Consider the following 26,418-nt stretch of genomic DNA (forward strand, 5'->3'; position numbering starts at 1 on the left):
TATTATACAGGGTGCAAAGAGAAAACTGGAAGTTGCATTCAAAGCAATGATAAGTTACCATTTTAATGATTCCTTATGTTGTGAGTAATTTATAAATCACCCGGTATCTTCTCAGCAAAGCTTGCCTCTGTTTTTAAAACGTACCTTTTTGTATCCAACAAAGGGTTTCAGTGCAATAAGAATTAAGGTGTGTCTCTTAGCTTTTACCTGCAAGCAATAATGATGTTGTCAAGCATTTCAGGTGAGACCAGCCCAGGATTTTGGGGTGGGGAAAGACACTCTGTTATACAGCATCTTCAGTTCTTCCCTCAGAGGGAGGCAGAGACACCTTGAAGGGCTGAGTATAAGGACATGTACAGAGTGTCTTTTTAAATAGTCACCAGAGCTGGGGGGGGAGGGGAACAGAAACAGGCTTGTAACCATAACTCAGTTGGACTTGTTTCTGAGAAGTCAGATGCCATGGATTGGCTCCCTCACCGAACGGCTGCTTTTCTGTTCCTTTTGTTGGTAAGTCAGATTTTAAAACAATATTTGTGAACGCTGTGACTACGCCAGTTTCATCTTCCTCGGCAGACCAATGCGTTTTACAACGTAAAATATTCCCCAAAAATGTCTTGTGAAATTTGCCATAAAAACCAAAGCTCTACTCATTTTAAACAGTACTTCTGAACATTCTATAAAATCATATTAGCTTTTCATTAAATACTGACAAATGTTTCTTTTTAGACTTTTGGTGATCTGTTGATGTTCAAGATGTGACTTTCTATGTTTACTGCATGATTTTTCAGGCAAATGTTTTCTGTGCCTGCTATTTAAAGGTCACAGTTATTAATAAACTGCTATAATTATAAAAATTTTAATGGTTGAAATAATTTGGTTCTATGACTTTACTTTTTTATCAGTTGAGGAAATACCTTCTTCTAAAAATTTAAAATGTCTTTTTTCTAAAACAATTAGCGAGATCGTTTTAGAGCTGACCAAATCCTACAGCTATTTTCAAGAGAGAAAAAAAAGACAAAATTTAGTGATCTCAATTAAGTAAAAATCAAGACTTGGCCTATTATTTCACATTGCAAAGGATTCCTGTGTTGTTGTGCCCTTGTGTCTGAGCCGCCATGTGCTGAGCAAGTGAATGCATGATGAAAGTGTTGCTCTTTGGGTTTGTTTTTCTCACTGTAAAAGGAAAGTTGTGGCTATGGCCAAGTGGCATAGTTGTTCAATGTGTTCATCAAGGCATTGAAATTACCCAGAAGGGACTTAAAAGGGCTATGAGTGCCCTACTGCTCTTGCAATCTGATTTTTGCATGGATTCATTTTACTCATCTGTGCTGACCTCTTGAAATTCGGTAGAGGTTTAAGACCCTGAAGACTGAGAAGAGCAGGATTTCTACTATAGTTATGTCCTGTGGTTTTCATGAAATTTTACATTTTACACAGTGTATTAGTATGTGTAAATGTTTGCTAACTTCTCATTACTGACTTCTCTAGAAATGCTGTAGTCTGAAAAAAAGTTTATGTTATAGGTTAAGAAATCCTAAAACTATTATGAAAATACAATCCATTAATTTTCGGTAACAGCTCTGGAATCAGTAAAGTAGAACTAATTAACACAGAGCAGCTGCCAAGCAAGCAAGGGCAAAACTTGGCAAAAGCAATTTATGTTTCGGATAAGTTTCAGCTTGTTCAAGGCAGCAGAGAGGTGTGTGAGCCTGGCCTGTTGCACATCACACTAACACTTCTGGATTTTCATGAAGCACTAGTGACTATTCATTTCACTCAGTTACCTGGTGATGCACACTCCCGGTGTGTCGAAGTTCAAACTGCTTGACTGTTTTATGTTTAAGACCTGTCCATTCAAAGGCACTTTGCTGCTTTACTTCTCTCAGCAACTCTGGAGCCATTGTCATTCTATCAGTAAATTGTAGTTACAATTGTGAGTGATGGAGGGTAGGTGCTGGGTCAGAAAAAAAGAGCGATTCTGGAAAATGCCATTGTGTTTTGATGACCATCAAATACTTGATCTTTTATTCCCCAGAGGAAACCCTTGTTCTTGTTATGTGTTCTTCTGCCCAGCAATGTTCATGATGGCCTGTACGGCTTAATAGCGTCTTTCAGCTCTATAAAGAAAGGTGGCAGACAAACTGTTGAGATCAAATTATACATTTATGTATCCAGTTTTAGTGTATTCTGAGAAAAAATTTTGGCTTTCAGCTTAAATAATCTTTCATGAAAATCACCTGTCTGAATGGTGTGTCTGGTTAGTATATTGTTAATAAGTTGCATCAAATAAAATTAACATGGAGTTATACATATTTTAGTACACTACTGCATTTTCAAAAAAAAACACAAAAGGAAACTTACCAGCCCTGAAACAAATAATTTTCTCTATGGATTTCACCATTGGTGGGACTGATTCTGCAACCTTTGCTCATGTGACTTCAAAGACATTATTCTCATGAGTAAGGGAGTTCTGTTTGTGATACTAGCACAGACACGTTTTATGGAAATAACCTGTTTGATCAGGTATGACTCTTCTCCTGCCAGCTATCATGTGACAGCCAATAATTTTAAATTCACCACATCTCTTATGCATTTTGTCTGGATTTTCCCATATGTTATCTAGGCTTATTTTTTCCCCCCAGTCATAAGGCTATGGTTACACATCCTACTCACAACTTGATTGCGTAAAATAACGTAAAAGTAGTCAGGAGCTACATCCTCTTTTTGTATATTAATGTGAAACATCTGCCAGAACTGAATCAGGAACCTGCAGGTTCTTCTGCCAAATAATTCTGTTGTAGAAATATAAACTAAAGCAATTCCACATCCAGGAACTATCAACTAAGATTAGGTACTTAAGCCTGCAGTTTTACATTCCTAAGTTAAATGGCCATTAAGCAAACATGCATTTGCAGCCAGAACACTCTAAGTCATATCAGAATTCAGGTTTTATTGAGGAGATTTATTCAGGGCACTTAGCATGACTAATTTGAAAAATTCAAATTTTAATGATAATGGCATGCACCCTATATTGAAATTGCTTTTCTGTTCATTTTTCTAATGGTTAAGCTCAGTTACTCTATGGAAATGTATTGTATCTGCATACAATAGAAGATATAATAGCAGAACAGAAATAATCTCAGTGGAAACTTCCCTAAAGTTGTCTTTGAATAAACTTATTTTAAAAGAAATAAATCTTTGAAGTATATTCTTCAGCCTAACATGAGCATTGTCATAATTCCTGAATTATTCCTGTCACAATTGTTGAAAGAGTAATGGATCATCCATCCTGGGTGCAATTCAAAGTATTGCCAACATAGGAAACACCTGACCGCCTCTGAATTAGAAAACAAAATGCCAGAAAAATAATCCAGAAGGTCTTTCCCTTTAAATTGGATAAAGGGCATTCATAAGTGACATATGAAAAAGTGAAGTATAGAAAAAGAAAATAATGTTTCAATTAAAAAGTGATAAAATGTCATATTTTTAAAATATGAGGGTTTGTCTTATATTTGAACTCTGCTTCTCATTATTTCATATGCACTGATGTATCATTTTTTTAAAGAGATGCAGAATGAATAAAGGGGAAGGGTTCATTATTGCAACCCTTTTCTAGTCAGGGCTGTGGATGACTAAGAAAGATGTAAAAGTCCCAAAACGCTGACAGTACCAGAGCTACCATGGCAGCCTGATGACTAACATAATACATGTGAGTTCTCAGCACTCCTCCCATCCAGGCCAACAACAATGCCACTGTTGACTTCAAAGAGAGAGAAGCAGATCCCATATGAATAATGCTGGGAAGATGTTAAAGGCATGTTCAGTCATTTAGATTTGAGTAGGTGGAGAAGGGAGGATTCCGTAATTACGTATGATATTGCTTGGCACTCAATTAATGATTAGTTAATTCATGTTTGTAAATTGCTTTGAGGGTGCAAGGAACAGTAGACATCCTATGGGCCTAATTCTGTCCCCAGTTACATCAGAATAAATCCAGAATAACTGCAGTGTGACTCTAAGGTGTCATTTTGGACACAGTGTCCAGGTATCATTACAATAAAAGACAAGCTTTCAGACAGAACACTGCAACTGACAGAAACCAAGATGACTTGTTTCCTGCTTGCACATCTCCCAACCCAAAACAGAAACAGCTTGTGCAACCAGCATCTAGATTCTTTGCAGCTTCTTTTTTTTCACAGTCTCTCAGAGACTAACAGGACAGCAAATCTTGGCATCTTTCTGACCAGCTTGCCTACCCCAAGGTCCTCAGGATGCATCCCACACATTCCAGTGGCTCCTATTGCTTTAATTATTGTTTATCCCCGTGTCTTTGGAAAGTACTGTACTTGGATATGGGTTTAGAAGGGAATTTTTTTAGCTACCTAAAAACTTGCTGGGGCTAGCTGCTAGGAGACAGAACTTATCTCCTGGAAATAGCACTAGAAAAAAAGGTTTGCATCTCAGATAAATATTAGAAATAGATAACTGGGTTAGGGGAAGACTTCTAACTGCTGATGACAGAAGGCATTATTTGGGGAGGTGGAGAAGTCTCTATCCCCGAATCAAGTAGGAAAAATGTAATTTCAAAATTGTTCAGATTTATCTGGTGCACTAGACATTTCCATCTGATGTCTGCCTGCCCTCCTTTCTATACCACAGCTATAACTGAGATATACCAAAGAGAGCCACCATCGGAGTTGATTGGATCAGATTTTTTCAAATAATAACATGAACTGTACTAAGGACTCTGAATTCACGATCTTCCATTACCAACAAGTAGCAAAATGGGGTTTTCAAGTGGGAAAATACCCACTTGAAAAATGGGCCTAAATTTACAATCCCCAGCATCACCAGCTGACAAATTCTTGATGTTCCTATTACTGGTGCTCAAAAACAAAGGATAAGATTCCAGTGTGAAATATATCTTTTCACTGCTTGAAAACAGAAGTCACTACAGCCTGGAATCAAGAGATTTATGAATGCTCATGTCTTTAAGTAATAGAATTCTTCACAGTTATAATTCTTATTTCAGAAAAATTCAGAATAGTTTTTCAGAATATGAGAGTGATGTGGCTGGGTGTGTGGTATTAGTCTCACTGTTAAGTAACAGGACAGGCCACCTGATGCAGACAGCAGACAAGATTCACTAACATTGCACTGGGAGGCGCATACCCATGCTTTGCCGGGTCAAGACAATTGTTTGCATGCCAGAAGGGATTTCAGCCTAAGGGTGGAGAGGATTTCATTGTGCTCACCAAATGAGGTGGGATAGACTGATAAGAGATGCTCAATTAGTGTTATTTCTGGTGGACCTCATCACATCACTTGTGAGGGTGTAGTCTTCCCCTTTGACTCTTCCATGTTCCCCCAGGCTCCAAGGGGAGTTGTAAAAAAACACGGCTGTGCTCCCACTGGGGCAAACAAACCCTGCCATTCACAGGGAGTCTGATATTGTCCCTTCTCTGAGATGAGGAACAGAACTGCTGCACATGAATTTGAACCCTATTCTGAAGCTGAAAATTTAAACAGTCATAACCCCAACAAAAGTTAGAAGATGTATTGGTCCTTTTAGCACAACATGAACATATTGTAGAGATTCTCCTGCAGAGTACTTTTCTTAATTATTTACTTCAATAGCTGGCTCAAATAAGGAGAAAATCCTTACTCTGTGAATAGTCAAAAAAATTTCAAGTTATGTATGCACATCAAATGGGCAGATCCAGTCTAAACTCCTCCATTGAGAAGCAGATTAAGGCATCCATTATAGGCCAAGGTCTCAAGGAATGTTTTGGGTAAAACCAGATCATTGGAAACACTGTTTCATAAATGACAGATGGTGAATTCTTGCAGCATAAAGGCAAATAGGGAAGAGAGAAAGAAGGAAGGAGGGTGAAGCTGCTGTTCATTAATCTGTTGCTTGTAAGAAGTTGTCTTAACATGAAGTAAGTGGAAAAAATTTTGTGTCCGTGTTCCAGTCTTGCCAGTACAATGCAATAAATTTGAAGTGAGGAAAGTCCCATGATGTAAGGATAAAAGATGCCAGATTTTATCCAAGTATAGCTGACATAAACCCCAACAGATATATCAGACAAAAAACAAAGAAACCAAACCAAACCAAAAAGCTATGGGAAATTATAAGGAAGTGAAATACTCATAACTGCAGCTGTTGACATTAGTTGAGAAAAGAGAAACACTGCAATAATTTTTAAGTCACCTGGATATTTTGTATCTTCCAATGATAAATGAAACAAGAATCCAGTTCTGAAAATCCCACATTCTCCACCCTTTATTGTCTGAAGAGAGCCAAAGCAGATCTTAAACCTGAAAGAGATGCTTTGAAGAAAGTGAACTTCATTTTCACACCAAATTTAGGAATGAAGTTAATTAAATTGTGCTGTCTTTTAAATTGTGCTAATCAAGAAATTGAGGATACTCTCATTTAAATTTTTGTTTTAAAGTAATTGCATACTGCATCTGATCCTGCTACCTTTATTTACTCAAGATTAGTTCCATAGTTGAGTCTCAAATCAAAATCAATTGCATTCCAGGGAAATTTGCCTGAAAACTTCGATGGGTTTCCATTTTACATTGAATCTCTTCAATCTCACTGAGAAGTTCCAAAGAACACATTTTCATTCTTTTTGGTTAAATTACATAATTAAGTCATCCCGGGTTATTGTCAACTTTCTATACTGGAAAAAATTAATGAAAAAAAGAATAAATTATTTATAATAAATACTTCCCTGGTTTCCCAGAGTGTTTGGTAAAACATTTCTCTCTTCAGCTGAGGTGCTAAAAATCTGTGTGAAAGCTTTATTTTGATGAAGGTATAGTTTGAAAATTGCTCTGGCACATCCTTTCAAGCCCAAAGTTCTCTTTTAAAAGACAGAATAGATTTTGAAGGTTTTAACTGTCAAGGAATTTAAGTGCTGGATATAGAAAAAATTGAATTTTGCTAACTCATTTATGGAAATCTTGCAGCTAGGTAAGCTATTGCAATAGGCCTGCAGTATAGCAATGTGTTGCAGCTGGGTTTTGCTTGCTGCATTTTGCCTTGCATTTTTACATGCCTTTTTTTTTTTATTATTCTTGCAGGTACTCTTGGATTTCAGCACAGGATTTCATGTAGAGGTAATATATATTTATTTAGAAACTATTTTTCTGATTTAACAAAATGTAACAAATTAAAAAATCACATGGAAAATACTCAACTAAGACACTTCTGAAGCTGAAGATTGAAAATATATTTAAATATTAAACAGCTGCAGGTAATAACCTGCTAACCCTCTCAAGAGAAATTCATCTAAATCTAAATAAGTATCTCATACAAGTGAGTAATTTTAAAATAAAAATGTACAGTCATAGAGTTTGGGACTCACAGACATGTAAAAAAGCACATGGTCTACAAAAATCTTTTTTCTTCTTATTGATGGAAATTATAATTGTCTGTATTTATTTAAAATGGATTGAGGTCACATGATATTGGAACTCTCTGTCAAAGGTAAAAGAATGGGATGAAAATGGAATGGCAAGATGGAAAACCTTTAGAAGACAAAAACGTGAATGGATCAAATTTGCTGCAGCTTGTAGAGAAGGAGAAGACAATTCCAAGAGAAATCCAATTGCCAGAGTAAGTAGAATAAAAACACAAGTATTCACTGACAAGGAAGTTTTGCCAAAGACAGGCTGATAAAAGCAGAGAGATTTAAAAATATGTATGCTTAGAGTAGTAAAAGTATGGAATGTAGAATAAAAGAAAGATGTTGGAACATTCCCAGCTCTGCTGAGACAGTCTCATAAGGTAAATCCATGTGGCTGCTGAGGAGTAACCAGAGGCTTCCTAGAACATTGCCATGAGTCTGCCTCCCAGGCAGCTCCAACCAGTGACATTTTTCTTCTCTCTCTCATCCCAAGAAACCCCTGAGCAGAAATTCAAAGACTGTAGATGACCTGTGGGAAACAGAAGAAAATAAATACCTTCCTGTTCTCTCACTGTGACCATACCCTTACTGAGTTCCAGACACAGTGTTATACCCTTGGAATATCTCTCCATTTCCCTGACAGATGTAGGAGAAATAGAAGGCCTATCCAGCCGTTAAGGGGAGATGGATGTCTAGGCTGACGTTTTGTAGAAGAGCCTTCCGCTGATTCTGTCAACTGAACCTTGTAATAAGTGGTTGAAAATCTGAAGTTATACAGAATTTTTTACAGGAACTAGGACCAGAAGAAAAAACCCTGTAGGTGTCCTCGGTAAACTGGCATAAATTATTATTATCTGTCACTGTAGATCCGATCTGATTGTGAAGAAGACAATCCAATCACATACAGCATCTCTGGAGTTGGAATTGATCGTGCACCCTATGGAATATTTGTTGTTAATCCAAGAACAGGAGAAATTAATATAACATCAATAGTGGATAGGGAAATAACACCAGTATTTGTTGTAAGTACTCCCCTTTTTCTTCACCTTTATAATGATGGATCCAGGGTGGGACAGACAGCAAATTCGTTTGTTTCAGAATGCTACTTTACTTACTTAACTTTTGGTTTTAAAATGAGTAAATCTCTCTGTTTAGATACGTTGCTTTGCTAAACACTCAGTGACTGGTATAGATTTGGAACCACCTCTTGAACTTCGAGTCAGAGTCCTGGATATAAACGATAACCCTCCTGTATTTGCACAAACCGTATTTACGGGATCTGTTGAAGAGAGCAGCATGGACAGTGAGTACCTACGCTATGTCTTTTCCAGTACTACTAGTGAAGCTCACAGAATACAGCTAATACAAACCTGGGGTGCTCTTTCTGCTTTTCTTAGGCAATGACATAAAATGGTCAGGGCCACTGCAGAGGAGGGAGCAGCAGATGCTTCTCCAAGTGTTATTTCAGCCAGGGCCTGGGCTAATTGCTATAAATTAAACAGCAATGCTTCCTTCTCCCTTTCCTCCCACACATGAGTGCTGAATGTTCCAGGTTCTAACCATACCATCATGCAAATTCTCTCAGATGTGAAAATGTAAAAGAAATAATTTCATTCCTTCTTATTAGAATAAAAATATCATTACACTTATTTCCTTGGAGGGTATGTAAAATACATTTTTCCCCATTTTTCTCTTTCAAATATTTGTACTTGTAGCCTGTGTATTTGCAATTGCAGCAGAACATTATTAAATAATTCCATACTTAAACCATTAAAATGGTTCTTTTTACCAAAAGTGCAGCGATTAACATTAGACATGCAAATAGCACCGAGGCAATGGTGCCTAACACTCATTTTCCTCTTTCTAGAAATTCTCATTTAAAGTTGTGATTTCTTATAGTAATCTCTACAAGCTCAGTACTTACTGTATTTGCATATTCCCTATGGTGATAGGGAATTTAACTTCTTTAAAGAAGTTCAGTGAAACTCTGCATTGTTCTTTCTTTGATTCTTAATTCATTTGAAGCCATTAACATTGTCAGAATCAGTACTACAAAACTAAAGTTTTGGTTTTCTCTGTAAATGTCAAGGAATAGATACCCTTCTATCATTTTCATACACTGTTTTAGCATTGTCCTGATGAGTTGTTTGCAGGAACTTGTTAGAGAGATTTTCTTGGGGTTTTTTGTTTTGTTTTATTTGTTTGTTTTGTGGGGTTTTTTTAATTACTATTATCTTTTAATTTATTTTTAGACACACTGGTGATGAAAATCATTGCAACAGATGCAGATGAACCTAACCACTTGAATTCTAAAATTGCCTTCAAAATAGAGAGTCAGGAACCTTCTGGTCCACCCATGTTCATTATGAATAAATACACAGGAGAACTCCATCTTGCAAATTATCTTGACAGAGAGGTAACATTTCCCCTTCCAAACCTAAATGAAATTATGCTGTAGTGAATATGTGCTACGAGAGCGAGAAAAATACAGGAGAGAGAAAAGTTGTGGTTTTTCAAATATTAATGGAGAAATGCATGGTTTTGATGTGTTGCAATAAAATGTCTAAGTTGAATTCCTGTATTAGGAAATAGTAGCAAGCATGAGTTATTTATAAGATGCACAGACGTTCTTCTGACATACTCATTTCTCTTTTTGTGACAGCAACATAGTAGCTACACTCTGGTTGTGAAGGCATCAGACCGGGATGGGGCTGCAGATGGAATATCATCCCTTTGTAGCTGTAATGTGAAAGTTATCGATGTTAATGACAACTTTCCAACTCTTGCTCAAAGCTCTGTAAGTTTCCAATAACAAAGGCAGCAATACTGATTAAAAACCCCATTTAAAACCCCTTTGGTAACAGAGCCCTTACTAACCCGTAGAGAACGTTCACATTTACATGCTCCGTGGGATTTACAGGGTTGTTCACTTGAAGAGTGCTCAAAATACAATATGTCACTTGTGCAACAATTCTGGTAACATGCACATAGATTTTTGTATTCAGAGATGTAAATCCTGACACTGTCAGGACTGACTTCTTTGCATTCAGAGAAATCCTGTCATCCAGGTGCCCAGATCCATGCAATATGAGATTATGTAAAATAGCACAATCCTTGGAAGAACAATTTCTTATAGAAAGCACAAATCCTTTTCTTCAAAGGTGCCTCCTACAAACCTTGGAGGTGACACTTGGAGATTTTCAAATCTGTAACCATAATCACAATTTCCCAGAACACATTTTTTTATCAAATTGGCATGGACTGTGCTCAAAACATTATTCAAAAGAATCTCTGCAGACAGCAGTGTTTTCCTGTTTTCCAAACGTATATATGGTTGCTAATAGGTTTTGTCTGTCATTTCAGTTTTCAGCAAGTATTTCAGAAAATTCACTCAGTTCAGAACTGCTAAGAATACAAGCTCTGGATGCTGATGAAGAGTTTACAGACAACTGGTTAGCAGAGTTTTTCTTTATATCCGGTAATGAAGATAACTGTTTTGAAATTATTACAGATCGAGCTACAAATCAAGGAATCCTTAGAGTAATTAAGGTATGGATAAATATTGTGATTCAGCTCTTGACTCAAAATTTTAATTAACTGTTAGTAGAATTAAGCAGGCAGTAAAAACACTGTCACTCAACCATTTAAAATAAAAAATATTTTTTAAATATTAAAGGAGCTTTTATGTATTATCTAGTGTTCTGTGGTTTGCCTTTTAGGAGCTGGATTTTGAACACATGCGGACTCACTCACTGATGATTGGCGTCAGGAATGTAGCTGCATTCCACCACTCTGTTGCACATGAGTACCAAATATTTGGGACACCCCTCACAGTAGAAGTAAAAAATTTGATTGAACCACCAAGATTTCATCCATCTTCAGTTGCGTTTTCCCTGGCAGAAGGAGCAAGAGTGAATTATGTTGTAGGAACATACACAGCCATAGATGAGGACACTAGAACCATTGCATCAAATGTTGTGTAAGCTCTGCTCTGCTTAACTCCCTGGATGGAATAATTCTTTTGAGATTTCAATGGGATGAGGAATAGGTATTTTAAAGGATGCTTTAAAAAACAATGTTTATTGATTAGCAATAGAAAAATGGCAATAGAATAGTACTATATAGAATCATACATTCTATATTATTATAGAATAGTATATAGCCCATTTTTGTACTATAATTGCTTTTCTTTCCTGACTGCTTTCCTTAGCCTTATGCACAAGACAAAGAAAATATCACTTTTCTAACAGGCTTCACTATTCTAGTTAAATAGACTAGAATAAGGTTTGGTTTTTTACTCAGCCTAAGAATGTTTTTTCTTTGAAACATTTGTTACAAGGAGGGAATTTGTTAGCATTGCAAGAAAAGCAGACAGAAAATTCCAATAACAGTCAATATTATCCAATCAGAATAGAAGAGATCCCTACTAGTTCATTTTCTAATTAAAAAAAAAATACACTTGTTTCTCTTGAAATTAACAATAATAATTGAGACTATAATTTGCTTTTCTGTGCATGCAGAAATAAATACAACCTATTTACAAATATTTGAAAAAAAATTCCTAAAACACAGAAATGTATTGGCAAATACAACTGTAGAATGTTATAGGAAGAGCTGGGGATTTAACCATTGCTATCAACAAGGTTTCTAGTAAAGGGTTTACAGGATCCAGAAAAGTTATACTTTTAAACCATAATGCCACTTTCCAAATAAAATGGGTTTCCATGCATTTGCTTTGTTTCTAATTACTTTTCTGGTTTTTTTGGAGTCTACATGGATTTTGCTTGAACTGGGTGAAATGCAATAGGATCTAACATAGCCAAAAAAATGCTCCAAAGTGCCAAATTTTATCTACAAAAATAAATATGTAATACATATATTCATAACATAATGCTGAGTATTTTTACTTCACCAAACACAGATATAGCATAGGACGTGATCCAGCTGCCTGGTTCAGAATCAATCAAAACACTGGTGAAATCACACTGAACAAAGTTATTACCCGGGATTCTGTCTACGTAGTCAATGGGCAGTACCAAGCAGAGGTTCTGGCTATCACCAGAGGTAAGAAAAAATTAGGTTTTCCAAAATAAACTCTTTGTGTTCCAGATTGCTCTAAGTGTTTTTTGCTGTTTCTAGTTTTCCAACCCTAATTGCATTGTTTATAGTATCCCTATTCCCTCCTGACCACAAATATCTTTTTTATTTTTTTACAGGGTCTCCTCGATATACTGCTACTGGCACCATTGTGCTTTCAATAGATGGCATCAATGCCAATTGCCCAACTATTAATACTGAAATGAGGAAAGTATGTATGAATTCCCCGTCAGTGGTTATCTCAGCAAAGCCTAGGGATGGTGATCTCTATGCTACCCCCTTCACATTCAGCATACATGGTGAACCTCAGACTACATGGATTATCAGACGAATAAATGGTAAATTAACCTACATTTTATAACAGAATAAATGATAGCAATAAGCTCTTCTCTAAAATAACAAACAAAACACTTATTAGAATTTATCCGAATCTCAGTTAAATACGAATCTAAGAAGTTACTCCAAATTTGAATATATGCATGTATACATATATATATTAGAATATTTAAATCAGAATTATTAAATGTGTTATATTTTAAAGGCAACTGAAAATTTAATAACAAAACTGTACTTTGAGCATAACTATGGCAAGCACCTTTATGTGTCTAAACATAATGAAGTAAATCAAAAGGAGTAATTTGGCACTTTTTTATTTCTGTGTCATCTAAAAATTCCTAAGCATATAAAAAAATCTCAAATGTGTTTATTAAAGTATAAAGTTTATAGTAAGCAGAGCTTTACTTTTATAAGAGGCATATGAAAATGGCAAATTAAGATTTAAACTTTTTAAATTTATTGTACCAGTCAGACCTACTTATATTTTAAAGAAAATAATTTTAGGCAGTGAAGCTTTGCCAGTTTCCTTCAATATGTCATAACAAAATAATGAATTAATCAAATCCCATGCATAACTAAATGACAGAATTTGCATAACTTACTGTTTACATACAAGACTACATTATATGGCAAGTATTCTTGAGTCTCCTAAACAGTTGCAAATATGTAATTTTAAATATTTTAAACCTACTGAAAAATTTTATGGAAAACATGCATGAATTCCTTGAGAGAGGAATAAGAAACCTTCAACTACATAAAACCTTCAACTTTTATCTTTACCGTTGTGTGAAAAAAAGTCAGGAAAGGCAGCAGGGGAAATAAAAGATTTAATTTTCCCCTTTTTTATTTCTCAAGCTTTGAAGTGATAACTACACTGATTTGGCTCAGGTTTTGCAAGAAAAAATCCAGTCATAGATGAGTATTTTAAATACTGTAGATGCATAAGTAATTGAGGTTCTTAGAAAGATAACATGTTTTATGAATGTAATACACAAGTAGTATAGATTTGTAGAACACTTATAAACAATACCTTCATCCAAGTATTTTTTTTTTCTTTTTTTTTTTCTTTTTGTCCCTCCTAGATTCATCTGCAGAGCTAGTGGGCCAGAACATAGACTTTTACCTTTATAGGATCCATGTTGTCGTAAGGGACAGCCAAGGCCGGCGCTGTGCTCGACCACACATAATTCCTGTGCAAGCCTGCCAGTGTGATAGTCGGAACTACTGCACCAGTGGGGCCACAAGAATAATTATCATCGGTGGCGGGGGCGGCTCTGGTGGTGGCAGCACTGGTGGTGGTGGCACTACTGGAGGTGGTGGTGGTGGCACCGGTGGAGGAGACCGAGAAGACACAGGACAGCAAGGTGGTGGTGATTATGGCCAGACTAGACCTGGAGGAGATTATGGGGACTACACAGAGGGGCAGGGTTATACTGATGGCTATGAAGGAGGTGAGGATGGATATACTGCCTCCACTGATGACAGCTACACTGGAAATGAAAATTATGGCAGGCAATTAGAATCAAATACCACACTTAGTGGTGCTGCCATTGGCCTGATGTTCCTCGGCGGATTAATATTTGTTTGTGAGTATAAAATTAAGAAAACTATTTCTATTATTTTTCTAAATAACGTAAAAAGTGCATTTTTTAATTCTTCTACAATAAGGTTACTTTTTAATATGATTGTTAATCCACTAGCTGCTATTGGCCATTTGACAGAGAAAAAAAAATTGTCTTTTAAACGAAAAGAATTTCCATATGTTTTATGTTATACGTACATTTTTCATTCAAAATTAAGTATTTCCTTCCTAAGACTTGTTATCCAATTCCTAGACAGAGCTGTCCTGTCACTTACATTTTTCAATTTCTACTTCCATGACATTACTAGCAGAAATGGGCAAGTATCAGCTCCAAGCTGGGTATGAAAGGATCTGAAAGCAAGATTCCTTTGAACTCAAAGCCAGATTTCAGTAGCAGAACAATAAGTCATAGATTTTGAAACTTTTGCCTACTCCTTCCAAACATTACATCTAATAAAAAAACAGTAGCATTTATGAAAACAGGATCAAAACAGGATGTTAATTCATTTGTCCTAGTACACTCATGAAGAATTATGAGCTTCATGGACTCAAGTTAGAATTTATACATGCAATTACTTCTCAGACTACCACAATCATAGGTGATCAACCTTCTCTCATGGCCTAGGTATCAAATAATCAACATCTAAAATTTCCCATTGCAGAAATACTGATTACAAAACCTGAGGAAATCGATCTTTTTTCCCCTGATTTTTTGAGGAGGGGGGTTTGGTTCAGGTTTTGATCTTTGTTTAGTAGGAATCATCAAACACACAATTTTGAAGCTTCAAAAGGCTGTGCAATTTGTAGTCCCCAGACGGTTTGTCTTACAGGACAGACTGTCTTTCTGCCTTTGGAAATCTCCCCTCGTAGTCTGGAGTAAATGCATCCTTAGTCATGCTGTGTGAGGCAGCACTTTGTACATGGTATAGTCCTTTCCCCTTTTCATTTCACTTTGATGTTCAAGTAATCAGAGGGCTGGAGCAACTCTCCTATGAAGACAGGCTGAGAGAGTTGGAACCGTTCAGCCTGGAGAAGTCTCCAAAGGAAACCTTAGGGCAGCCTTCCAGTTCCTAAAGGAGTCCTGCAAAAGAGCTGTTGAGGGACTTTTTGAAAGGGTGTGTTGTGACAGGACAAGGAGCAAAGGATTTCAACTGAAAGACAGTAGATTTAGGAAGAAATTCTTAACTGTGAGAGTGATGAGACAGAGGCACATGTTGTGGGTGCCCCATCCCTGGTTCAAGGCTGGGCTGGATGAGTCTTTGAGCAACCTGGTAAATGGAAAGTGTCCCTGCCTATGGCAGAAGGATTGGAACTAAATGGTATTTAAGATCTCTTCCAACTCAAGCCATTCTATGTTTCTATGAATTAATATTTCATTGCCTGTCTAAACTAAGCAGTATTTTTGATGCTGCCATTACAAGCATTCTGCTATTTCCAGCACTGAGTTATTTAAACAACTAAGCATAATACAGCACTCTGGGAAACCTGACTCACTCTATGTAAACATTAGGTGAAATTAGGGCTTGGGGATTGCCCCTACTGCTTTTTCAAATCAAGCATTATGTATATGTAATGTACAACTGGAGCCTTAGCCAATGATCACTGTAGTCAGGTGGGCTCTCCAGTGATTCTCATATGTCTATCATTACTAATTTGCATTTCTTTTCAATTACAATACTTGAAGAGAAAAATGTATGCTCATATATCCGGAAAGAATATGACTGCTATACATAGCAACACTGGTTCTCTTTGTTTAATTTTAATATGTATGCAACTTATATTGCTTCAGCTGAGACAGATCAAAGTCTGTTCCCAGGTGTATAAGCATAAATTTAGAGTAGCAGCCCCACCCCTGTGTTGCTGTGCTATAACTAAAGGTACAAATTATTCTGAATTTCCAAATACAGATCTCCATAAGCAGCTAACGATTCTGAAAGCCAGACTTACAGGCTGCTTGGTTAAAAATATTTTAAAGTCATATTTTCAAAAGTTCATGAGCACCTGCCCTCTGGGGAGAGCAGCTATTTCTGCAAGGAAGAGATGTCCTAAGTCATTGTTTCCTGTTCCTTTTCTGTTAAGTGATTCCAATTTTGATGTCAATGAGCGACTGTTGTGGCTGTGGACCTGGCGCTGCAGGTGGAGTTGGAACTGGATTTGAACCTGTACCTGAATGTACAGAAGGGGCAATTCATCCATGGGGAATAGAAGGTGCACAGCCTGAAGACAGGGTCAGTACATCCCATGTTTCTAAAACCAGAAGTAATTAATGAGTAAAGGCTACATTTTTCTATAGAAAGTGATAGAAACACTCTGAAATCTAAAACCAGTTTGGAATTGTCAACAATTGCTGGGCAGATATGAAAAGTGATCCTTAATAAACATTCACTGATGGGGTTATGTGTTTTAAGCAGTGGTAAGTTAGTTTGGCACAGCAGTTTGGTGCCACTGTTCCTTCAGATGAAGCATAATAACAAGCAAGCTTCTTCAGTGCAAATTTAGGAGAAAGGAATACAGATCATCTCCACTGATCATTGTTTGTGTTGACAAGGAAAAAACTTGTAGTCTCTTTATTTTGTTTTGTTTTGTTTTGTTTGTTAATGGAGATGGTGATAATGACTATCATTAACAGTTTGGACTGCTAATTCCTTAACATAACTCACAAAGTCTTGGTCTTCATATGGGAATTTCAAGGTAATCATTGAAGGAGTCAAAATGTTGTTTTCCAGGATGTCTCACACATTCTTGCCCCAACTACTGCTGCAGGAGGTGATTTTGGTGAACCTTCTGGTAAGCAGATCCTTAAATCTTCTATGTTATGCTGTCATAAAGCTGTCTTTCAGAACTTCATGCCTTCAGATTCAAGCAGTCCTTTGGATTCCCAGCTATAACCCAACCCTTCTAATCTCATATCTGCAGATAGTCAAACTCATGCTGGCAGGACTTCCAGTATGAACAAAAAGTCTGGGGTTTGAGCTTTTGAACAGATTAATTTCTGCAAACTACACTTATTTTGAAATAGCTGCCAAGGCTTTCAAACCCCAGGCAATTTTTCTTTATCAGCACAGCTACTGAATGGAGAGCCTTTTCAAGACATCAGTTTTAGCAGAAATCAATCTTTAGCCAGAATAAGGATATTTGCTTTCATAACTTGGGTAAAATCTTCAGTTTTCCCCAGTTTCCTGCTTCCCACAAGATAGCATGTCAAGTAGCTAGTTAATTACGGACAATCTGTGTGTCAACCTAGAGAAGCTGATGCACAACACAATAAATGTATGCTTCTGAGATAAGATTCCTCCAGGAATCCAATGATCATAGAGAATAAGCCCAGCTATGCAGTGCTATTTTCTCCTTCTCCCCCATTCCTTACTTCAGAAGAGGAATGGCACAGATCCAATTTCCCTAGCTTCTGACAGGAAGAAATGTTTCTCTGCTGACTATTTATTTATAGAAAAATGCTCTCAGATTTCTCATTTCATGGAAATGAAAAAAAATGCAATTTAGCCAATGTTTACCAGCGTAACAATAGTCAAGACTACTGTATGCAATTATTTTAATATATGCTGATCATTAAGAAAACTCTTTCCTTTTTATCATGAATTAAAAATATGGAAAAGATAAAATCCTGTAAGTATTACTTTATAACTCACTATAAAGGCAAAGGCCCTTTGCATTATGAATTATAAACTGGTGGTTATTACGATCCATTCTTGTTCTCCTCTAAAAATCTCATACTAGAAAATGTGAATGTAGTTACAAAAATGTATTTTATATGATTTACAAACCTCTTTATTTTCTAAGTGTGTAAGGGGAAAAAAATTAATGTCAATGTGATCATAAATATGCATTGTGTATTTGCATAGATAAACATTATCTGATGTTCTAACACAAATGCCATGGCAGCACACTAGACAGAATAATCTGTCCAGCCAATAACAAAATAAATCATATTTTCTAAAACACATGCACACATGCTGCCCAGCCTCAGGAATAAAACCAAGCGCTTAGGTGTCTGTTAATATGTATATAATTGTTACTGCAGTTTCAAAGTTTGGTAGCTGTGCACATACCTGTAGCTGAGATTGGTCTAAAATACCTTTAGAAACTCAGAAGTGTCATTATTGCATTTTTAAAAACAACTTGTGTGTAAAAATTGTGTGTAAAAGTTTCACAGAGCACAGGAGCGATAACTTTTTCTGCTTTCAGACATATATAATAACACATATGGAGGAGGAGGAGTAGTAGCTTCTGGTGTTGAAGAAACTACAGGTGTTGGCTATGGCACTGGTACTGGCTACGGAACAGCTGGAGGAATTTCTGGAACAGGGGAAGCAAAAGGGTCAATTGGAGGAACAATAAAAGAGTATCGAGAAGGGGGAGTGAACATGGCCTTCCTAGACAACTATTTCTCTGAGGTATGCTATTCTTTGAGCTACTGCTGTGAGCAGGCCTTCTGTTAGATTCTTCTTCCCACATTACATGGTGGAAATCCAAACTAATCCTACTCAAATTGAAACTTCCATGCTTTAAGACTGGTGTGAGAGCACAGCTGACCACTCTGGTAGGAAAAGTTACAACACTAGTAATAGTAATGTCTTTGAGCTGCTGCCATAGTAGCTGCTGCCATGGTGGATTGTTCAACAGCCTTTTTGTAAAATTGATGGACATAATGCGGGTCAGGGTAGGAAGCAATTAAATTATTTCAACTTCATAAGTACCCACCAAATTTTTGTATTTTCAACCTTTCTCAGTGTATAAATATGTAATAACTTTTTGGAATTGTTCACTCCTACTTCCTGTACAGTTTGTTTGATGAAGTCATTTTAATCCTGAAAGAACTTTAAACATCAATTCTTCCTTATTTTTGTTGCCATTTCTACTCCCTAAAAGACTTGTGAACTACCAGTGACACCAATATGCAGTTTTTCAATTGGCAACACCTAAATTTGCCTTTACATATGGGATTAAAAAAATGGTATGGAATTTACATGATTAATGGTTTCATGGGCTATATTTTTATTCATATGCATGAACTGTGAAGCATAAACGTTATAACTGCATGTCACCAAAATATCAATTAAGAGATAAGGATTTCTGTATTTCTAAATCTAAACAAGGTTCATGGAGGAGAGAACAGAGCAGTCCTGACATCCTGAGCATGGATTTCTCCCTGACTGCAGTCTTCCTGCCTTGGGCTGAAGCACTATGTATTAATTGTCTGCCAGCCATAGGCCTCCACATACTACTGCTATCCTCCTGGACCATCTCAATTCCCAAACTCTTTGACTCTCCCTCCCAGGCCTCCCTTTCCATCATTTTCTGCTTCCTCCAACCCCACTCAGCACTCACTTTAAATTCTCCTCTTTCCTGCCCAATCTCTTTGCAATGACCTTGCCAGGATCCAAAGCATCATTCCCAGTTGGTGATTTCCTTCTTTCTCAAAATTGATTCCCCTCTGGACTCACCAAGTCTCCCCCCTGTGGACAATCCTCCATCCCATCTCTTCTTTCCTGGTCTTTTCATTGCTCCCCTTGCCACCCTGCTTCACTCCTCTTCCTACCACTTTGCTCAGATACCGCTGCCCAAAGAAGGCATCTGTTTGCCTGTCCCTTTTATAATAAAGCAAAGGACTATTTAAATAAATGTATTTCAAGGTTAAAAAATGTTGATGGTATAGTCTGTCCTGTTAATGTCCTACTTTTCAAGTCAGGTGGGCCTTAGTGTGGTTATGGTAACTTTACTGTGGTTTTTATTTATGGTTAAAAGCCTGACAAAATTCACTCTGTTATTCCATTCTTTTTTGTTTGTTTGTTTGTTTTTTATTTTTTTTGTTTTTGCAAACTACAGAAAGCATTTGTGTATGCAGATGAAGATGAAGGTCGGCCAGCAAATGACTGCCTATTAATTTATGATCATGAAGGAGTCGGTACTCCCGTTGGCTCCGTGGGTTGCTGCAGCTTTATTGGAGAAGATACAGACGAAACATACTTGGAAACATTAGGACCAAAATTTAAGACCCTAGCAGAGATCTGTCTGGGCAAAGAGATTGAACCTTTCCCTGATGCTAACCCACCCTGGCCAGGCGTTGTCAACATTCCCTTCCCCAGTCCTGAAAGTGATCTAAACCTCCCGCCACCCGGCACCACCATCATTGTCAATGGAAGTGCACCTATGCCTACCGCTGCTGGCACGACAACAGTGATTACTGAAAACACCTACACATCTGGGACAACCATACAGCCCCCAAGGCCAATGCCGGATCCACTGCTCCATGGCAACATGACGGTGACCGAGACCTACACCTCCAGCTCGCCCTCTGTTTGCGTTGACCCTCTGCGTGCATCCAACGTCGTCGTGACGGAGAGGGTTGTGGGGCCTGCATCTGCCTCTGATTTCCGTGGCATGCTAGATATCCCTGACCTCACAGAGGGCTCCAACGTCATCGTCACGGAAAGAGTAATCGCGCCTAACTCCCGACTCCCGGCATCTCTGAGCATTCCTGATTTGGTAGATGGGTCAAATGTGGTAGTGACAGAAAGGGTGTTCAGGCCTGCCTCCGGCATGCCGGGCAGCCTAATAAATATTCCCTCAGAGTTATCCAATGCCCACAACGTGGTGGTCACAGAGAGAGTAGTGTCAGGGGCTGGGATGAGCAGCGTGGGAGGAACAAGCCTGGGAGGGGCAAATCTAGGGGGCCTGAGCAGCACGGGTCAGATGCTCAGTGCCGAAAGTCATCTTGGTCAGGGAATGGGCATGGCATCTCCAGGCACTTCCCGGAGACGAGTGACAAAGTACAGCACCATGCAGTACTCCAGTCAGTAAGGCCTCTGCTGGCACCCCTTCCTGCTGAAATCGCCATTTGCACCGACACTCATTAGCTGCCACCCACCAAGAATATTGTTATTATTTATAACTAAGAAATAGCGCTAAAATTTCAGGGATTCCTGCCTGTGTGAGGATCTCTGACGGGTGCCCCATTTTGAGGTCAAATGCACTTTGTCAGTGAAGGGAAAATAGAAGTTAGCTTTAAAATTTTTTCTTTCTCTCCACCTAGCACTGCAAGTGTATAAAGAGACTAGTATTTTTGGAGAGATATCTGATTACCGGGGAGAGCAGTGAGAGGGGATCCTTGAGTGCACACAGCATGAATTAATGTCATACAAAAACATGTCAAAATAGTGTACAGCTGAGTGATCTCTCACAATAAGCAGATTTGGGTTAATAGGCCCTCACTGACAAGTGAGGAAAAGAATGTAGTTAATAATTAGTCAACTCAAGACTAAATAAGCACTTTCAAACGCATCATTTTACTTTGCATGTAATTCAAGAAGCGCTACAAAACGGCACTTTCAACCATTTCTCCCATCACCAACAATAGTTATAAATAATAATTATATAAACATAACACACTTCCATTGCTTTCTGAAGTTCTCAGTAAACACCCTGACACAGCCTGCCATGCTGTTCCTGTCATGGCGAGGAGCAATTTTTCACAGCTGGTGCTGCCACGTTGACACTTTCACCCAAGAAGATGTTGGCTTCATCCTTTCTCCATTGCCCTTACAGCTTTGCTTAAATCTAAAAGGACTTCAGTGACAACCAGGAACTCTTAGTCAGATTTTTGTGCCAAACTATGACTACCATTTGAATTGCCAGTGTCAGGTTATATTGAGAGGTTTATAATATACTGTGCCAATTCTCGTCTCACATACTGATAAGAAACCAAAATCTTGGAAGCTTTGTGATGTAAGGAGGCAATAGCAAGTATTGTATTACTGACACTGGTAGTTGAAGTCTTCCTGAAAAGAAAAAAACACTTGGAAGTAATATAAATTTGCTAATAAGCAATGTGGAGAATTTTTATTTCATATGTCAATGTATTTTGCATTGATATTTTGAAAGTTTATTTGAATGTATTAATTGAAAAAGTCTTTATCAGTTGATAAACTTAATTAAATCTGGCTTTTATTTTCCCAAAAAAACAGCTCTGCTGGACTCTGTTATTCTAATAATACCTTAACATGTCTTAGAATATTATCTGAAGGACCAAAATACTGAAATATATCTTTTATCTCATTTTATTTCTGTATCATATGTATAGTAACCATAGCACACCCAACATTGCTTCACTGTAAATAAAATAGAGTTATAGGGAGGGACTAGCTTTTTTTGCTGGACCACCAAATCAGTAGTTTTCCTGCAAATTTTGCTTCTTTGGCTTTGACAGATAAGTTAGTGAAAAGTTTAAGAGTTGTCTGTGAACCTCTCACTCTATAAAATGGAAAAGAAACTCAATGTTGTATCCAGACTAACTTACCTCAGAAGGAATGGATGACCAGTTTCTGAGTCTGATACCAAGAAAGTTTTCTTAAAAGATGTTTTTGGAAACACAACTAGATCTGCTGTCAACAACAGCCTGCAGTGCCCCCTGAGTCCATGCCACTGTCAACATCAGTAATCCCTAGGAGTCATGACCAAATCCAAGGCTACCTCCAGGAAAGGTCCCTTCCATAGCTTCAGGTTCTTTTCTACAGCAACTGAGCATGCCAGATGCTCTCCCCATGAATCTGACATATTGCTGGTTTTCCTTCTGTCTGTAGCCTTGATTATCTTAAGTATCACTAAAATTGCATTGACTTCGAAGGGATTAATCTTCCCTATAAGTTATGTACCAACTGTAATTATGGTTCCTGGAACCATTCTTTAAAGAAGGAAAATAGGCACTAACATATAAAGCTATATCCTTTTACATCTTGAGAATTTTTGCAGAACTTCACTAAAATGCTGACAAACTCCCTTTCATTTTGCTAACCACCTGTTTACATTAAAAAACAAATATTTGAAATACATATTACTATCTGGTATATAAAAAGCCTATGTAATACACTAGTGTAGAACACTAGAAATATTGTAATGTAAAAAAAAAGTTAAATCTGGTGTAAATATTTCCTTAATCATCTTAAGCAAATCAGAAATATTTTTCTGAATTGTGTTCAAAGTAATGAAACTAGTCTTCAGGAGCACATGCTGAATTCCTTGAACAGGAATGCTGTGTGAAGTATGAGTGTCTGAACTATGGTCTCTTGCATGTCTAGAAAGAGGGGAAGAATGAATAGAAAAAAATATAGAAATAGAAATCTAATACAAAATAGAGAAAAAATGTTGTTTCAAAGGACAGATTTTGGTTTTGTGGTGGTTGTCTACTTCTAGTACTATCTTTTACCAACTTTTTTAATTATTAATCATTATGTAATACAGCTTCTTGAAATATTTCTATCATTTTTTAATATTGGTTTCTCACAACAAACAGCAATTGCATTATCCTGTGCACTTCTGAATATTAACTCCTATTGCTTTGTAATTTTTACAAACTTCCTAAAAATTGTTTTCTTAGTGAATTGAGGATTCTTTTAGGTTCAAATCTTTTAGATACAAATTGTGGAAGAAAAAAATGCATGTGAAGATGTGAACAAATACTTGGTTCATTAAAAATTCTGTTCAAATTCTTTTTCTAGCTTTATTGTTTAAAAATAGCATATAGTTTAATTCTAGCCAGCAGACATTAGTTTTGTTTCTTTTCTTCCAGTTGTAATTTAAAAGCCTGTTTGCTGTCTTACCTTTAACTGTATTTTTTAATGTAATGAAGAAGGAATGGTTTTCAGGGAAGTGAAGACAGTAGTGATATCAGTTCTGTTATAAACCACTCAAGAAGTTGCTCTTACTTCAAGTCAGCAGCATGCAATACCAAGTGTATGGCTTACTTTTTTGGGGTTTTTTTTTAACTTGGGTTTATTTGGGAATAGGATCCTACAGTTTTAAACAGGTTCAGTGAGATCTTGGCATGATGAGAAGTATACTGACATGGAAGAAAACAGAGCCATAAGCTGAGGGTCTCATTAGATTTCTATCTTAGGAACACTGTCTCAAATTTGAAATGCAAGTTTCAATACTTTTTACTCTGTCCTAATTCTGTGGTAATAAATAACACTTTTAAACTGTTGTGAGCAGCACATTGTGCAATACAAAAAGGCCACACAATTTAAGTACCAGTTAAAAAGAATTCTGCCATTTTGCTTGAATTAACATAACTGCATAATTCAAATGTTCCTCAATGTTGAGTCACCAAATGCATCATTTTAATTTTATTTAAAATAGAAGTAATATTACTGTGGGCTTGTGTTTTCATAAATAAAAACATTAGAGGCTTGTTTGTAATAATTTCTGAATGGCACTGAAAAAATACAATAAATGATCATTTGGAACATCATGCTTTACATAGAGTGGCTCAGAATATTTTTTTCCATTTATCAATGGGAAATACAGTTTCCTTAAAACTGATGGGGTTTTTTCAGAAAAAAAAATCTCCTTCTTTCATGAAAGAAAAAAAAATAAATAGAAGGTTTTGATTTAGAAAGTCAGGTAATTCCAAAATAAAATTATTTCATGCGTTGAATTGACTATAATACTTTATTTCAGGTTGTCAAGCAGAAATGTGTGTCAGGTCTCACAAGAATTACAGTACCATTTCTTCAACCCATCATTCTCTGCATTGTTCTCTCTCTTTAAACAGCCTTTTCTGTGATACCCTTCTGTCCTGCCACTCTGAAACAGTGCTTCAGAGAAGCTATAAATTAATGCTGGACTACAAGCCACAGAGAGAAGGACAGCAGAAGTCTCTAGAAACATGATATTTGGGCAGCACAGGCATCACAGGTACATTCACTGCATATTGATCAGAATGACCTGAACCAAGGAAAATAATTTTGGTTCTAAAATCAAATTCCTTTCTAATGTTCCAGATAGGTGTTCATGATAATATTTTTTTTTCTTTTGTACAGAGATTTTTCAAAAAGTTTTGTCTGAACTCAGTAAAATACTGCTTTGAAAAACAGTATCATGTACTAAACAAATGTCATCTAATCTATAATTTTATTTTGCCTTAACACTTTGACATCTTATTTCTGCAGTTTCATATAGAATGATTATGGGCACTCATACATATTTCAGATAATAATTTAAGTGTCTTTTCAGGAAGTTAAGTTAGAAGAAAAAATTGTCCATTTTCAAATTTAGAGCAACTCTGCTGATCAGTCTGATGATGCTGCCAATTCCAGTGTAACAAAGATAATTTATCATTTTTCTTTAGTGTATTTAGAACCTGCCTAAACAGAAATGAACCAAATCTATGTCACACACCAGTTTTTATGCTCAAGCAACTTGAGTTAAATATATGAGAGTACAGATACAAGTCAAAAATGGGTCAATAGAAAATGTTATTTCATATTCCAAGTGCACTTAAATTTTTGAAAAAGGAGAATAATAACAAAATTACAACTGGTGACAGTTTTAGATGCATGTTTGCATAATGATGAATCTGTCATGTTTTCTTATTGGGACCATATGTTAAATAGCATCTTGTAATTCAGGATATAGTGAAATAAGTTATGAAACAGAACAGTCACAAAATGACGACTTAGGAAACAAAAGCTGCTTAGTTGAGGCCCATCATATATCCTGACTTCTGATGTTCATCATGTGCTGTTGGGCCTACCTGCAAATTTAAATAGTTACCAGTTTAATTTTTTTATTATTCGTACTTTTTGGGACAGCTCTAAACAACAACAACTATTATTACAGGCTTCCTTCCAGCTCCTTCATTGAAGATTTGTCTCAAGGCAGTCAAAATCTAGGTAAAACAAATGGAATTTTTTACCTGCAGACTTTGATTTTACAGTTTTCCAGTACCAAATATCTAGGTGAGGGTCTGTTCCTCTGCTGGTCACTGCAGGCTCAGGCTGTCAGGGGGGTGAACTGTGACACCAGAACAGGACTCAAGAGACAAAGGCTCCCCAGGATTCCCTACAGGATCTTGGTAAGTTGTTTAATTTTTCTGACTTTTCAATAAATTGTCTTTGAGAAGGGGAATTGCAACTTAATCTCTTGCCCTTAGGAATATGATTACAAATTCAGCAATGACTGCAAGAT

General features: G+C 36.9%; 1 protein-coding gene across 1 annotated transcript; it reads left to right on the forward strand.

The window, feature by feature from the left end:
* The first annotated feature begins 301 nt into the window (after nt 1-301).
* Nucleotides 302-24,707, forward strand: LOC103827183 (desmoglein-1-like). Its single transcript, XM_009102669.4, has 16 exons — nt 302-507; nt 7,096-7,131; nt 7,502-7,630; nt 8,288-8,443; nt 8,577-8,724; nt 9,674-9,837; nt 10,084-10,218; nt 10,785-10,970; nt 11,141-11,400; nt 12,343-12,485; nt 12,638-12,856; nt 13,937-14,440; nt 16,516-16,664; nt 17,163-17,223; nt 18,640-18,848; nt 20,281-24,707. Exons 1-16 carry the CDS (start codon nt 460-462, stop codon nt 21,253-21,255), a joined length of 3,522 nt encoding a protein of 1,173 aa, XP_009100917.2. The 5' UTR covers nt 302-459; the 3' UTR covers nt 21,256-24,707.
* The last annotated feature ends 1,711 nt before the right edge of the window (nt 24,708-26,418 follow it).

Source organism: Serinus canaria, chromosome 2 (genome assembly GCF_022539315.1).
Source record: "Serinus canaria isolate serCan28SL12 chromosome 2, serCan2020, whole genome shotgun sequence".
Classification (NCBI taxonomy): Eukaryota; Metazoa; Chordata; class Aves; order Passeriformes; family Fringillidae; genus Serinus; species Serinus canaria.